The following is a 16,678-nucleotide window of genomic DNA, read 5'->3' as shown; positions in this document are numbered from 1 at the left end:
GGGGAGCTGATAAGGGATAGAAACTTTTGCCCAGTAACTATCAAAGAATTCTGGATGGCTGTCCCTGGACCCCCCCCCACCCCCCCCACCCCCCCCCCCCCCCCCCGCCTTGAGAGCAAGCAAGGCATAGACAACTATTGAAATGGCTGGGGTCCTGAGCTCTGCCCTCAGGAAAACTGGGTTCAACACTCAGCTCCATCTCCAAACTGGCTGAAAGAGCTTGGGCAGTCGAGTAACTCATCTTCATGAATGCCAAATCCCCTACTATGAAACAGTGGTTGTACCAAGAGTCTACTCCTCGTGGCATTGGGGTGAGGATTAAGTGTGATAATTGCATAGTATGTCTGGAAGGATGAAAAGAAATAATAATAATGACTGAGGAATGGGAGCCAGGGACCAACTTATTTTTCACTGTAACCATTATGTACTGTTGAAATTTCTAGCATATGCATATTCATCACCAAAATATACATACATACATAAAACACGGTTACATACATAAGCACTATTAAAAATAATAAGATTCATGTGCCTTTTTAGCACAGTGAGTAACAAATAGTACATTTTTGATAAAGTGTAGCTATCATTATTAAATTATCAAGATAGTAAGCACTCATAAAAAGATGTTTACTAGTAAGTAAAAATACTAGGGCATATAAATATGTGTGTGTGTGTGTGTGTGTATAGAATGAGAATGTGCAAAAACATAACAGACATTTGTTCTAGCTAATGGGATTGTGAAATATCAATCTTTTTCTCTGTTCACTTTCACAATGAACAATTGTGTTATCTTTTTAATAAGGGGAAAAATTTTAATTGTTTTACTAATGGTATGCAATCATCAGAATTTTTATTCTCACACTCTAATGAAACAGTAGATTTCATTGCGGTTGCAACAAAAGTAAAATTAAACAAAAAAGTCGGCTAGATTTCAGAAATACTGGCTGAAGTTCCTGCTATACTGATTTTGACCCTTGTAAGCGACAAGTAAAAAGCAAAAGTTGTGTCTGATAGGCGCTGGCTAATACAGGGGATACTAAGTAAGGCCGGGGTCAGTCTTGGATCTCATGAGTGCACACAAAAATAGTTTTCAAAGTCTAAGGGAAAGGAGATACTGCCCAAGAGAGACACTGTAAAAAAGTCTTTTTACTCGCCAACCCGAGTACCTATACAAGATGGTGCTCCGGATTGGCAAAAGGGAGTCGTAAATGGTCAGGGAGTCGGTGACACAGTTGGCAGCTTCAATCTGGACGGACTCTATAGAGAGACGAATCAGATAGCCCACGATGGCCACCAGCTTGAAGTGGCACATCAGCCTCCCTGAGGTTGCAGAAATCTCCAGAGGGTAGCGGAGAGACAGATGATCTGCATAGAAGTACTGAGAGCAGCCTTTGTCTGTGGAGACAGCACTTTTGTTTTGTTTTGTTTTAAGAATGACTTTTCTAGACATCTTTATAAAGAGTGAGGGTGGAGGACATCTGCTGTTTTTGCCAGCCTGGAGTCCACTCCCCTCTCTTCTGGTAACAGCACCAAGACTTTACTTTGAGAAACTATCCTTACCCTGCCTGTATGGTTTGGTTGGGGTTAAACTCACCTCGAGGTCCAGAGATGGGGACGTGACCCAGACTGGCCAATCAGAGTAAAAGAAGCTGGTTCATAAATGGGCAGGCCAGCTGATCTGAGACACTGAGATCAGCCCCAAGACTTCTGCAAAAATTCTGGAAATTTGTGTAGGCTTTTTTCTTTTTTTTTTCTACTATTGCTGCTACTGATAAATTATAAGCTTGGGTCTACTGGTTGCCAGTCATGACACTATATTAAAAGAATACACTCGTTGAAGCTTCAGCAGGGAAAAGCAGAGATGCAGAGTTCTGATGATATTTTATTTTACAGCCTGGCCCCAAACATGCCTGAAGCCAGAACATTCCATGTAGGTCCCAGTTATAAGAGCCAATCACGTTTCTTCTGGGCTTAAGCTAGTTCGAGTGTATTTCTGTCACAGGCAACTGAAAGAGCACTACCAAATACCATCATTTGAAAAAGAAAACTATAGGGGCGCCTGGGTGGCTCCGTCGTTGAGCGTCTGCCTTCGGCTCAGGTCATGGTCCCATTGTCCTGGGATCGAGTCCCGCATCGGGCTCCCTGCTCGGCGGGAAGCCTGCTTCTCCCTCTCCCACTCCCCCTGCTTATGTTCCCTCTCTCTCGCTGTGTCTCTCTCTGTCAAATAAATAAATAAAATCTTAAAAAAAAAAAAAGAAAAAGAAAACTATAGCCAAAAAGGATAGTGATTTGTAGGCAGAGTAGGAGAAACTGCATGTCATACTTTACCAGATCCTATAGTTGAAGAGTAATCTGACCGAAGCCCAGCTGCATTGAAAAAACACATGGAAAAGAGACTGTCAGTTCCAGCACTTCATTTTGTTAGAATTTTGCTTAGTAAAAATTCCTTTCAGTCCTCTAAAAGCAATTCATCATATCTGGGATTTGCTTTAACATGATCCAGGGAGGGTGGGGGAAGTTGTTTATGTATTTCGAGAGCAAGTGGGATGGCCAGGAGTTCATAGTTTGTTGAAGCTGAGTAAAGGGTATATGAGAGTTCATGATAGTATTCTCTTTACTTTTCTTGATGCTTGAAATTGTCCATAGTGACACATTTAAACATCCCTAAAGGTAAAAAGCAACCAAATATAATAATAATTAGTCCTAGATCTGAAATAGTATTTGTGGTGCAGACTTTTCCACTAGAGATATTTCATTCATTCATTTAGCAATACTTATCAGCCACATACTAGTACATTACATGCCTGGCGTATAGATCGATCAATATCTATCTATTTATATCTATCTTTCTATCTATATGATTTAAATCAAGAGAGAAAGTTGCATAATTTTGGGGTCACACAATTAATTAAAGTATTTTACTAGCAAATCGAATGATGAAATTTGCATTTTGGCAGGGCAATTGTGGAATGCTGGGCAATGCTCTATAACATTGGTGCAGTTCTAAGTTCTATCTGGACAAAGGAAAAGACAAGATAAGCCTCAGCAAAATTCTTTCTTCTTCAGGACTTGGAGCCCTTAGTTTGAAGATTCATGAAGCTGAATTAAATATAGGGCGGGGGACACTTTAACAAATTCAATCTCATATATATTTTGAACCCACTTCTATTGTCCAATCATTGTATATAACATTTAGCAACTTCCTTTATCAGTGTCCTCAGCTAATACTGTTTTACTGGGATTGCAGAAGGGAATACAATTCATTACAATACTGACGGTGTTTAATGGCAGTATCAGCAGTGCTGTGGGAAGGAATGCATAGAGGAGAATTACCCAACAATCACCATTTAGTACCACAGAGTCCATGTCTACAGCCAGGCCCTGCAAGCTCCCCACTGAGGTTCGGTTTATGATGCTCGTCTGGATGGAGTCCTTCAAAATGGCGGCCACACAGTCCTCACAGAAGACATGGCCCTTGGCATGTGGCATGACAAACACAATCCAAAAGTGGACAAGGAGGCCACCTTTGTTGTTGCTGCTATAGAAAAAAAAAAAAGAGGGATGTTCACGTATGTATCTTAGGAAGTGGACTCTCATAAAAAGCCAGTGACCCGACTGAATGATTCAAGGTAAAGCCAGTGAGGACATCCTTCAGCTTCCAAAATTCCTTCTTTAAGAAGTCATTGACTCTTATTGTGGGGATTGGGAAGGGAAAGCATCATAGTATGTGTCTTCCTGTGTTGGGTTCACATCTAGAATCATTCGTGTATAGTTGCATCTCCCTGGAGAATATACTATTTTTATGGATATTAGTCATTCACTGCTATTACAAATAACAACAACTATGATTTTTGACACTTTGCCATGTCCAGACACAGTGCTAAATTCTGCTTTATCCCACTTAATCTTCTGAGGAAGGTCCTATTATTCCAGTTTTACAGAAAAGGAAGTCAAGGCCAACTACAACTGAAAATCATATGGCTAATAAGTAGCAAATCCAGGAATCGAGTCCAAGTTGGTTTTTAGCCAAACCCTGGAGCAAGAGCTCTAAGTGCACAAATACTGTCATGTTTTATGAAAAACAAACCTTAAGTGTTCTATGGTAAATAATGCAGGAAAGAGAAGTAGACAAATTGCTCTACTCCCAGACTTCTCAGGACCTTTGATAAGCCACAGTGAGTTGTGAGTCTCTGCGCACATACTGGAGGTGGGGAAACATAGCACACAATTTAAAAAATGAGTTTTAATAAAATAAATCAATTAAAAATTCATAAAATAAATTTTAATACATATTATTTGACCATGAGATCTGTTTTTTCCTCAGAAAATCTCCAGGGACCAGTTTTTGGCTGAACGTATTTTGAGAAATCCTGGACTGTGTTTTGCTTTTACCCCCACCCAATGGTAGCCACGATTGTGGCCATTTTGCCCAGCAACGTTAACCCCGGGGGGCCCAGGATCCCAGCTGTGGGAGAGGGCAGGCTTTGGCAGATGAAGAGAAAAACTCAGCATGACAGCAGGGCTGAGTTGGGTCACCAGTTGTGCTAAAAGGTATTAACCCAATGTCGCCCCCAGGAAGTTACTGCAGAGTGGTCATATCTGAGCCCTTCCACAGCCTTGAGAGGAATTTACAGCAGTAAACACAGAAGTCCCAAAGTAAGGGATATACATTACCTGACATCTGCAACGACAGACTGCTTGTAAAATTTAGAGAAGGCAGATGTTGTATAAACCAGGTTTACCTGAAAAGGAAAAACCGAGGTGTCTGAAGTCTTTCAAATTTGGCTTTGTCTCGCGGTACCTAGCATGCTGTAGGCCCAAGCTCGCAGAGCTAGCAAGGAGAGAAGCAGGGCTCTGGCTGAAGGCTCAAGTCTTGGGTTATTTCCTGTCTCTGTGCTCTCTGTGAAGAATAACCAGTTACCTTCGTTCATTCATTGCTGTCTTGAGACACCCTAATCAAGCTTAGCTTCTGTATTCTCCCTACTCCAAAGGTTAATTTTCTCCACAATTAATAAATCAAACTCCTTCAAGTACATTTTCAAAGTCCTTGACCCAACCTCTTCTATCAATGCACAGCCTGGAAAATTTATATTCTTAAGGACACATTGCAGTACTAGCCACTAGGGGGCAGGCGGTGCCCTCCTCTGGGTCTACCATCCTCCTTCCTCCTCGGCAGTCTAGGGAACCCAGCCCTTTTAAAACGCGGAGTTGGAGCCAAAGGAGAGCTATTTCAATTTACCTTCTTTGCCCTTCCTTAGCCTTTCTAAATCTAAACTGAGCCTCTGCCAAATCTCCTCCTCCTGTGTTCCCCTTCCTACCTAATGGCAAAATCACCCACCTAATTGTGGGGTTTAAATTCACTATGCAACCCAGAACATGTTACCTAAAACTACTGAGCCCTCACTATTTTTTTTTCCTTTTTCTCTTTCTCTTTCTCTTCCTCCCTTCCAACCCCCTTCTCTCTCTTTCTTTCTTTCTGTCTGTCTGTCTTTCTACTGTAAAGCGATCAAAATGCTCACCAAGAATCTTTGGGCTAATCTGAGGATTACCTGATATATAGTAAAGGTAAAACATTTAGCTACATAGTCTGTGTGTAGGCGGCCTTCAGGAAATAGGAGTCACTGCGCCCCCTGTTGTTTTAGCTTGCCCCCCGCCTCCCCCCCACCCCCCCACCCCCGTCTACATGGCAGGGCGCCTGTCACAGCAGTAGGGGCACCAGTGTGTAGGTCACCCTCGTCATCCCTGTGCAGATACAAACTGGCAGAAGCTTTCTGGTTGGTAATACATACTAAGAGCCATGAGTAGATATTTGTATACACTTTTAGGGGATCAGGTAAGGAAGTAATCACAGATATACACAATCTATGTAGCAGTTTTGTGTAGCATTATCCATAGTAGAAAAATGGGAGACAACTTAAATATCCAATAAGAAGGGATTGGCTCTGCCATCTGCAACGATGTGGATGGAACTAGAGGGTGTTATGCCAAGCGAAATAATAGCATATGATTTCACTCATATTGAGAGTTTAAGACACAAAACAGATGAACATAGGGGAAGGAAAAATAAAATAAGATGAAATCAGAGAGGGAGACAAACCATAAGAGACTGTTAACTCTAGGAAACAAACTGAGGGTTGCTGGAGGGGAGGTGGGTGGGGGGATGGGGTAACTGGGTGATGGGCATTAAGGAGGGCACGTGATGTAATGAGCACTGGGTGTTACATGCAACTGATGAATCACTAAATTCCACCCCTGAAACTAATAATACCCTATATGTTAACTAAATTGAATTTAAATAAAAATTTTTTTAAAAAGGGATTTGCTAACTTTGTACCTATTAAAACTTACATTTTTTAAAGAATATTTACTTGCATAGAAACATGCAACCTAACGTTAAGAGGAAAAATTCAGATTGTAAAACTGAATATCTACTAATATTCCAATATTGCGTCATCCTCTATGTCTATGTGGCCCAGAATAAAAAGGGGCTCTATCTCTGGAGATGATGTTAAAGAAAATTTTAATGTTCCTTTTTGTAACTTTCTGAATTTTATAATTTTTTATAGCTAAATACATATTAGTTCTATAAAGAAAAAATTTTTTTTTTAAAAAAGTAAAGCGATTCCAGTGTGTTGAGGTTGAGATAAATGTGTACAGCTCCCGGAATTAATCAATATGATTGTCACTTTAGTTCTGGAAGACATTTTAGAGATCGCCTGATCCAATTCCTTTATTTTACAGATGAGAAAAACTGGAGCTCAGAGAGCTATTTGCTTTTACTTTCAGCAATAAATAAAATACATGAGTAAACAAATTAAATTAAATTAATTAGCAATTCTATCAAATAAGCAATTACAGCCAAGATGAGCTAAATCTCACGTTTCCCTCTGATGTCTTCCTTGATCCTCCCTGCTCACTTGGGACACTGTGACCCCTCCACCCCAACCCCTCATCCCCTGACCCCTGACCCCACTCTCCCCAGCCTCTCACACAACCTTCCCTCCCCCTCCCCCTGCACATCCCCCCATCACCTCACCACTTGCTGCACAGTCCGTGCCACTGATAGAAATTCCCTGGACTCCTTCTGTTGGTATTCAGGAAGAAATTCGATGTTGGTGATGCGAAACATCCCAACAAAGTAAAAAGCATCTTTGCTGTCTGTCTTACCTGTAAGACAGGAGAGGCAGCGGGTGAGGGGCTCTCCCCTCTGTGTGGCAGGGAGGCTCTGCCTGATCTAGGTCAGTGTCAGGCTGTCACAGGGTTCTGTTGGACAGCTACAGATGTTACTGGTTCATAGCCTGGGAAGCTCTAAATGTTGTCAATAACAACACTTCCGTCAGCAGTAAATCACCATTTCTCTTAGGATAGTCTATACTCTCTACCGACTTCTGGTAAACACTTATACACGTCCTAGAGTCACCAAGGGACCAAAAAGAACATATGCAGTTTTCATGGATCCTGAGTCTGTAGACGGTAAGGAGGTAAGAAATGTCTACTGTGAGGTCAAGTGAGCATAGTGGGAGAAGAGGGAAGGGCCCTCCTGCTGACCTTCACTGAGCTCCTGGGGGCTCATCCTTATCTGACTTGTGAGGCTGATGTGCAGGGTGCTGGGCTGGTGTTCAGCTCTGTACAATACATGGAGAATTTGTCCTTCCTGTGAGCCACAAAGCATGGTTCTCAGCCCAGTGTCAGGTCACTCGTGCTTCAATACCCTGCCCAGTGAGGACCATGGGATTGGGTGTCAGGCCTGCCCAGAAACCACTGACGACTCGAACAAGAACACTGCTGTGTCTTAGAGCACCTGAGAATAGCTTGGGGGGCGGGGGGAAGAGGGGCTCTTCTTTCTGCCTTTTCTTTTTGTTACCAAGGTCTTACTCCTAGGTAGCACCATTCCCCTGGCTCCCGTGGCCATGGTACATTTGTCCCCTGTGATGTATGTCCCACTCTACCATAACTTCTGTCTGTATGTCTGTCCTTTAACAGTAACAGGAACTTCTTTTTGTCCCTCAACCCCTTTCGTAGCTTTGAAGCTCAATAAATGTTTGAGGGAAGGAAGAGAGAGAACAAGGGTAGTAGAGGAAGAAAGGGAGAGAATATTCTCTCCTAGCACAATGCCCAGCACATGAAAATGCCACATAAGGGATGGCTGAATTAGGAAGAAGGGGCACCTATGTGAGTGACAGGAAGCCACCTCCCTTGTGTGAGCCATCCATGGTCGCAGTAGCCCCATGCAGTGGAGTGAGGCTGTGGAGGTGTGGGAAAGAGGTACAGGGGCGGAAGGACTGAGCTGATGTCCTAGATTTATTCTTTCAAGCTATGTGACCTTGGATGGATCACCTTGACTCACTAGCCTCCCATATAAAACAATGGTTGTTTTCATTCCTGATTTTCACAGGGAAGTGCTTCTTAGATTTTTGTTGTTGTTGTTACAGACTCTTTAAAATTTGAGTCAAAGCCATGCCTTTTATCTAGAAGCTCAGGGTCTTCCTATATCAGTAAGTACTCGAGGGTCAGGATAACAATAATATAAGTGAGATCAGTTTAGCCTTGAACAAGATTACATTTAACCAACTCTTTAGCTCAGCGCAACATACAACAACCTGCATGGTCACAACACTATTGTTTGTTGAGCAATTCTTTGCTCATACTGGTCTGTCTTCCTGAAATGTCCTTCTCTGATTTTTCGCACAGACAACAGACTGCTTCTATACAGTGATGTCCCAAAACTTTACACAAAAGTGCTAAGGCAATGCGAATATATCAGTTGAGGGCCAGCAGAGAACAGATAGGAAATAAGTCAGTTCATTCTGGGTTGGGGATGTATTTTGTGTTTGTCTTAATTGCCTATTGACTTAATTTCCTTCACTAGTCTTTAAGCTCCTTCAGGATAGAGATTCTGTCTGCTCTACCACTCTGTTTCCATGCTGATCACAGGGCCCAGCTCATAGTGGGCATCCTCAGGATATGAAAGAAATGAATTTTGAACAACCAGTTCATGAAGCCTTCCCTGGACTCGATTCCTGGGCAGGTTAGATGCCTCTCTTCTGTGACTGCAAAGTAATTCCTTCAGCAAAAAAATAAACATAAATAAAAATTAAAAAATCAACTCACACCCCCTCTCCAGCCCTGAACTGAGTTTCTTGAAAGTAGAAAATGCATCTGTGAGCTTTCTGAAGGTAGGAGATCTATCTTGGTATGTCTGATGTCCTGCATTGTGCAGCACAAATTGCAAGTAATCAGTTTGTGTGTATATATATATGTATCCTGAACTGTTCAATACAATATTCATTAATTATTTGCCTATAAATCCTGCCTCACAACCAATTTTTAATATCCTTGAGAGTACACATATCTTGTATCAAACATATTAACATGTATGGAGTTGCAAGTTGAGTGTAAGTCAACAAATGCTATAGTGAATGTGTGGAACGGTTAAGTACTCTTTACGAAAAAGCTTAGTCATAACTCCTGTCCAAAAGGATCAATCAGATAGACAAAAGCATAACCAATCAGCGTGACAAAAACATAAGCACCATGCAGAGCAAGATGCATGAGTGAAAGGAAGCTCGGGGAGCAGGAAATGTGAGGTTGCCTAGAAACCAGCGGTGGGTGGAATGAGGAAATGAAACAACTGAGAAAACCATTCATTTCTTAAAGCTAAAAATGCATTACATTTCTGAACTCCTCCAAAGCTCCTGAACATCCTCCTCAGCTCTTGTCATCCCATCCCCCATCCCTGCTCCTCCTGCTCTCCGGGGACAAGAAAGCTGTGGTGGTAAAGGAAGAAATGGGAAAGACAATTCTGCCTTCTTCCTCCTGAAAACCTCCAGTTTTGGGAGTGGCGATCAGTCTGGGAACTTGGGAAAGTCTCTCAGACACACCCAGGGGCAGATGGGGTGTGCACTGCCCATGTACTAGCAGCCCCAAAGGAACACGGATTTTCACTCACTGATGTAGAGCCACAGAAGTGTCCAAGCTATGACGGCTAGGATGAAGAGAAATACTGTGAAGACAATGATTTTGTTTTGGACATTCCAGAAGGGAGCTTTCTTCTTGGACAGCTTCTTGGGTTTGGCTTTGTCGATGGGTTTTCGAGGTGCTCGTCTACCTGGCAGCTTCCCTTGGGCACTGACCATCTGAACTGAGATATTGGATATCTTTAAAAAAAAAAAAAAAAGAAAGAAAAGAAAGGGGAAAAAAAGAAGATATATTAGTCTAGAACACATGTGGAATGGAGCCACCCAGTCAGGAGAATCTTAGTGCTGGAAGGCCTCAATATATCAGTCAAATCAAATCATCGATATAAGTGTAGTGAATGACTTGCATTAAATCATGTAATTAAGATCAGAAAAATCAGACATTATATGCACCCCAGTGAATTAATTATTCATTATATGAATCCCAGATCCTCTCCTCAGCTCTCCAGTTCCGCCAAGTAGATGCTGTAGAGAATGGGCCTGAATTTCACGGAGGGTAGACCAGAGGACCCGAAGGTCAGGAGGTTAAGAGTCTCTGAGGGTCATTTCATCTGTACAAAGCTCAGCTGTGGGAATAGGCGTGTGTTTCACATGTTTGTATTATGTTGCTTTTCTCCCACCATCAATTTCTTCTGGCTGAGGCAGGACTGAAAATAAGAATATAAGTGAGTTCCTCATAGAAACAAATTGATTTCTTATTTATGGCTTCCTGACTGCGTGTTACAGAAAAAAAAATTGTGGATGATGATGCTCTGGTTCGTGCAGGGCTGTGGGATAGGAGTGAGGGCCTCGCATGCATGCACTTTCAAGACAGCCAATGAGCTGATCAGGGACTCAGTTTCTCAATGGCAAATGAAATAATTATTTAAAAATAAAGAATGAAATAGAGCACTCAGAAAATTATTGGTTTTAGCGTATTGATGTGCAAAGTGTTATGTGCAAGAGGAAAAAAATGCATTATTTAACTGTTTCCCTCCTCTTTTTTTTTTTTTCTCCTCTACCCTCTGTCATCTGATGCTGTGAATTCTTTAATAATGTATGCAAGAGTTTAGGTTCTTTCAAGGAGAGATTTATACATGTCAGGGTAACTAAACTCCAGCGATGAAATAACTTTTAACCACACATTCCTTTAAAGGCAACAATCTAGAACACCAGTCCCAAACAAATCATCTCTCTTTTGAGTTCTCTTAAGAGTTCTCTCATTCTCTCTTACTCTCCCTCACTCTTCCCTTCAAAGTCCATGTCTCCGGTCTTTAATCCTACCGATTAATGGGATAATATGTGGCCAAGTACATTCTGAATTATTCATGGCTCCCTCATTCTTTTTGCCAAACACCCTTGTCAACCCCTGGAGTGAAATGTAGCTTTTATCCCTCCCGGTGAAATTGAACTAGATCAGGCCTCGTTGAACGCGATGTCCTGCAGGCATGAGGATGGTGTTTCTACAGAGAAAAACATTCTATTGCAGGATAAGCTGACTGTGGTGCCAAACTACTTTCAAATATTCCCCCAAAGAAGTGAAAAAGGGAAATGCACAGAAATTCTGGCACGTGTAGGACTGACAAGGCCAAGGTTGGGTCCTTCAGGGCAGGAACACATTATAGGCCGTTTCAGTTAGCACTGATTAAATTTTAAAATGGAATTTGTATAGAGATCAGTACAATTTCCCTGGAGTTTTAGAAAAACAGTTGCAAATCAATTGCCAAGTACAGCACTTTGAAACAAGCTCACATTGGTAAAATCCATTAAGTACCGTAAGAAGATCAAGTATGTTATTACTGCTCTCTTTATTTGTATAAAGTCACACGGTCTCATTTTACTAACAAGGTCACCAATAAATGGCATTCAAGTAAGAGGGAAGCCTTCCCACATTGTACTTACGTTCACGTCGGCAGGTTTGGATGAAACATCGGTGTTTTCTTTGTCCATTGTTAGTTTTTCTATGTGTGAGCATAGAGGGGTCTCGAAGCTAGTTTTTATCCTCTCACATTCTTGCTTGAGGAGAATGGATGGCTGCGTTCAAGCTAGCTTTCAGAGGGAAGGAATCAATTTACCTCCACCAGGGCCAGTTCAGAAACTGAAGCTGCCTCGTTGTTATATAGTGAATGTTAAAGGGACCTCGCACCCCAACTAGGCACCCCAAACCACAGGCTTCTTAAAATAACTCCATACAAGTCAGGCCCTCAAAGCAGAGTCTCAAGGCAAGATTGCCTCACACGGACACATTCAACAATCGGAAAATATTTACAAGTCATTAAAATGTTGCCTTCGGGTTATAAAATTAATAACAGAGATGAAAAGTTAAATCAAATTAAAAAAATTTTTTTTACCTGTATCTTCTAAAGAATTTACTAAGAGATCTAACTTATAACCCTCAGTCCTGCTTCTTAGAAATCTCCACACCCCCATTTCTCTTGCTCGGATCCAAGAAGGTTCCAGAAGCCTCACTCTCTGATTCTGCCCTCGACTGTGCAGCTACGCGCTCTGAAAATCTCCATTCGAGAGGAATTTTTCCTTTTTTCTCCCCGCTCTTGAAGTCCTCTGTCAACCTGGGCCTTTTCTGGTGATAATGCCCTGCACTCATCTCCCGCATTCTTACCCACACCAGCCTGAATTAGGTTCAAGGGTGGGAAGTGGGGAATCACGAGGGGCCTCTGTCCTTAGCAGACGAGGAAGGAAAAGGCCAGGCTTGCCCACATGTTTCACAGCTCGCCCCTGTGACACAAACAGGCTTTCCTGTGAGCACCAAGCATTAATGGAAAAAGGATCAATGGCCCTTTAGACGAGAAGCTCTGCTCCGGACACAATCTCGGGCATCCCTCAAGGGCCATTCATAAGAAAGCACACGAGAAACTGCCTGCTGAAAGTGGTCAAACATTAGTCAGGTAAGGACAGAATGACAGACGAACTATGTCATGTTGTACTAATTCACTTCCTGGCTTTGCAATTTATTAATAACACCAATGAAATGACTAGTTAATGCTTTAGGCTTTATAAGATTGGGAAATCTAAAAATAGAGCTTTCTTTAATTGCCCCTCTTTTCTGTATTATTTCCCTTATTTCTAGAACTACTCCTTTCACCAGTATAAGTAAGCCCCATGTCCTGGGCAGTGGCCACTGACAAAGACTCTTTCTTTGAGAGTTAACCCTGAGACAGGCTCCTCTGAGCCCTCTTGTTGACTAGGTCCCATCCTTGGGCCCTGTCCTCAGCCTTCCCAGCCCAGTTGTAGCAAGAATCCTGCTGTCAGGTTAGTGAGAATTCCAACCCCTAACCTTGACATCTGATCACCCCTGATACCTGATCAAGGTCCTCATCCCCTACCCTTGATGTATAAATCCTTTGTCTGCCTTTGGCGAGAATCTCCCTACCCTTGCTGTCTTCTCTTAGTGATTTTCCACCCACCAGCCCCCTAACTCTCCTCACTGACCACAAATCACCAGCTATCTTTGATGTATCTGGAGTTGGGCTAAGTTCTATCCTGCAGTCTCTTTTCCCTATTGCAACAGTACTGAATAAAATCTGTCTTTGGAGCTTTTCCTGGGTGTCCAGCTCTATTTCTCTTTGACATCACCATGAATGGGAAGGGGTAGCAAATCAAAGGAGCTACACTATATGCACAGGATTTTAAGACAACCAGAAAGCCAACTAAAGTCTGCTTTATATTATTACCATATACCAGCAATTCCAAATAATGTCTAAACAATAAAATACTCCTCCCTGAGAAAAGCTTTGACTGGGATAAGTTTGAAACAATTGCTGTCCATTATTACAACTGAGTTTTAAAAATATGTATATACAAGCTTCAAATGAGCATGTTTTTATTCTCATCTTTCAAAAAATAATGAATGTCACGTAGAAGTTAATTGAGAGACTCCCATTCATAGAGTCGGTCTCGAACACAAGAGGACTCTGTGACACATGCTTCTTTCAAGAGTAAGCTTCCAGTGGTCTGGAATCATTTGAACTTACTTGGTGCAGAATCCTGGGTCTCCGACAAACCCTGTGGAGCTACGTATTCCTGCATTTAAACAGAAGATGTACCATAAGCAACAGTAGCACCATGACAAAGATGAAGAGATGGAACTTCAATTATTTAATTTTTGTTCATCTATGGGACCATTTGGAGTTAATTTATATTGCAAATTTAAAACAGGCACACAGGGGCACCTGGGTGGCTCAGTCGGTTAGGCGTCTGCCTTCGGTTCAGGTCATGATCCCAGGGTCCTGGGATCGAGCCCTGAGTCGGGCTCTCTGCACAGCGGGAGCCTGCTTCTCCCTCTCCCTGCAGTTCCCCCTGCTTGTACGCTCTCTCTCTCATCTCTGTCAAATAAATAAATAAAATCTTAAAAAAAAAAAATAAAACAAGCATATAAAGAGTAAACTGCAAAGTGTAATAATTTTTATATAATATTTTGTATGCAATATTTATCTTGTTAATCCAGGTGTATGTATATGCATTTACACTACTGAATTTTTTTCAACTGTATATTTGAAATTTTTCTTGATAAAATGTTGGGGGGGCTGTGGAATTATCATTTCTGAGAGTTAAAGACTGTAGACAAGCCGTTGGTTTTGGAAGACAATGGCCAAGAAAGCTGGGATGTAAGATAAAGTCTGGATGACTGAGCTTGCATCCATCTGCCCGTCGCCTCTACTGACATGGAAGTTCTGGTCCGGAGCCCCTTCCTTCAATTCCGGAACACATGATCAAATCACAACGGCCAGATGGAGGTTGGTGCTTTTTATCCTAAGCAGTTTGAAAGACAGTGAAGAGGTTTCTATCCCCTTCCTAGGAACAGAAGTCCCTGTGCTGTGTGCTGATTGACCAGTTAAGTAGATAGTGTGCAGTGACTGAAGGAGAAATACCTCTCCATTGGATTCGGCAGTAGTCCTTGGGAGCGCACGACTGACCCCACACATCGATTCAACGCACAAAAACATTTCTGAAGTTTCAACCTTCTATCGAATGGCAAGCCTGGTGCATCTGAAGGGCTGGAAGTGGGGCCAAGTCATCCATCTAACCTGAGCAATGTTCTGAGCCCTGGCATAGAAAGCACTTAGCAGGTGCCACCTCCATCCTTGCCTAACCAGAGGAGAGCCCAGCTCCCCAACAACTGATGAAGTTTGTTTCTACTACTTAGGGCCCACTTCTCTCTATTATGATAAATGGCCACGGGTAAAATTGCTATCTGATCACCACTCACCACCAAGCTCTCCGCAGAAGGGGAGTGAAGCCTGAGGAATCACGAGGTGGTACAGAAGCCTGGGAAGACAGCCAGTCATTTAACCCTATCACCCTTAGTGTGCTGTAATAAAATGACATGACAGTGATCCTGGCTTCCCTTTCCCTGCTGACTCACATGGACCACAATCCTAATCCTCTTTGTCACATCACATGAATCTTTTTATTTATTTTTAAAGATTTTATTTATTTATTTATTTGAGAGAGAGAGAGAGAGAGAGCACAAGCTGTGGGGGGAGGGACAGAGGGAGAAGGAGAAGCTTACTCCCAGTTGAGCAGGGAGCCCCATGCAGGGCTCGATCTCAGGACCCTGGGATCATGACCTGAGCCAAAGGCAGATGCTTAACTGACTGAGCCACCCAGGCACCCCTACATGAATCTTTCTAAAATAATGAAGTGATAGTGGGGCATCTTAGAGAACCCCTAGATTTAGACTATCGTACTATCTTCTTAACTGGTTTCCCTCTTCTGGGCTCATCCCTCACAGATGCACATCACTACTAAATAAATCTTCCTATAATAACTCCCTAATACCACCTCCATCCTGACAATGGCAGCCCAGTCTCCTTTTGTTCAGTGCTCCCAGGTTGACATTCAAGGTCTTCTTCCATGTGGCACCAGGTTCCCTTCCTCTGTCCTCCTGTTACATCCACTAAATCTGCTCTGTCAAATCATCCATTTTCAATCTTTAGTGCAGCCATTTATTCACCAATCATGATTTACTTAGCATTTATTACATGCCTACTATGTGACAGATGCCAAATATTTTTTTTTAAATGTCTTTTTTTTTTTTAAGATTTTATTTATTTGACACACAGAGAGATAGAGAACACAAGCAGGAGGGAGCGGCAGGCAGAGAGAGAGGGAGAAGCAGGCTCCCCGCTGAGCAGGGAGCCCAACGTGGGACTCAATCCCAGGACCCTGGGATCATGACCTGAGCCAAAGGCAGATGCTTAACCGACTGAGCCACCCAGGCATCCCTGGATGCCAAATATTTTTAAATGAATAAAATATATCACTGCCCTTAAAAAGCTCTCAAAAGAGGGAGCAGACATGCAAACTATAGATTACAATATTTTGTAATAAGTGTTATCAAAGAGGTGTCAACAAGATGTGATAGAATCATAGAAGAGGCTGATTGCAACAACCCTCCCTTCTGAATCTCATGCCCCCAGTTCATATTACTATTCAAATTCTAACCACTTTCAAGATTCCACTTGTAGCTCACCTATGAGCTTTTCCACTCCAGCCCACAGTACTCTCTTCTCCCTAACTGAAAAATCTTTATTGTAGATACCAGTACTTGAGACTTAAGTAATGTTATAATGATTCATCACACACTACTTTGTAGCATCCCCCATGTTGTCTTGTTGGTTATTCCTCTTGTCACATGTATATCCTATCTCCAAGCTCCTTGAAGACAGGAGCCCCTGCAATATAAAAGCTTTGGGGGCTGG

General features: G+C 42.3%; 1 protein-coding gene across 2 annotated transcripts in view; it reads right to left on the bottom strand.

Annotated features, from left to right (window-relative positions):
- TMPRSS7 (transmembrane serine protease 7) overlaps positions 1 to 11,906 on the bottom strand; it is a 36,353-nt gene extending 24,447 nt beyond the window's left edge. The window contains exons 1-7 of one of the 2 annotated variants that reach the window (XM_036066588.2): positions 11,859 to 11,906; positions 9,950 to 10,157; positions 7,037 to 7,167; positions 4,675 to 4,742; positions 3,345 to 3,538; positions 2,329 to 2,367; positions 1,167 to 1,395 (exon numbers count right to left, since the gene is read on the bottom strand). In XM_036066588.2, the coding sequence (XP_035922481.2) occupies positions 1,167 to 1,395; positions 2,329 to 2,367; positions 3,345 to 3,538; positions 4,675 to 4,742; positions 7,037 to 7,167; positions 9,950 to 10,157; positions 11,859 to 11,906 (917 nt within the window). Of the gene's footprint in view, positions 1 to 1,166; positions 1,396 to 2,328; positions 2,368 to 3,344; positions 3,539 to 4,674; positions 4,743 to 7,036; positions 7,168 to 9,949; positions 10,158 to 11,858 lie in introns of those variants that run through there. The other variant, XM_078060195.1, reaches the window with a different exon arrangement.
- Between the last annotated feature and the right edge of the window lie 4,772 nt (positions 11,907 to 16,678).

The sequence above is a fragment of the Halichoerus grypus genome, chromosome 1, assembly GCF_964656455.1.
Source record: "Halichoerus grypus chromosome 1, mHalGry1.hap1.1, whole genome shotgun sequence".
In the NCBI taxonomy this organism is placed as follows: Eukaryota; Metazoa; Chordata; class Mammalia; order Carnivora; family Phocidae; genus Halichoerus; species Halichoerus grypus.
Note: the sequence above shows the minus strand (reverse complement) of the source record. Positions and strands in the feature narration are given on the sequence as shown.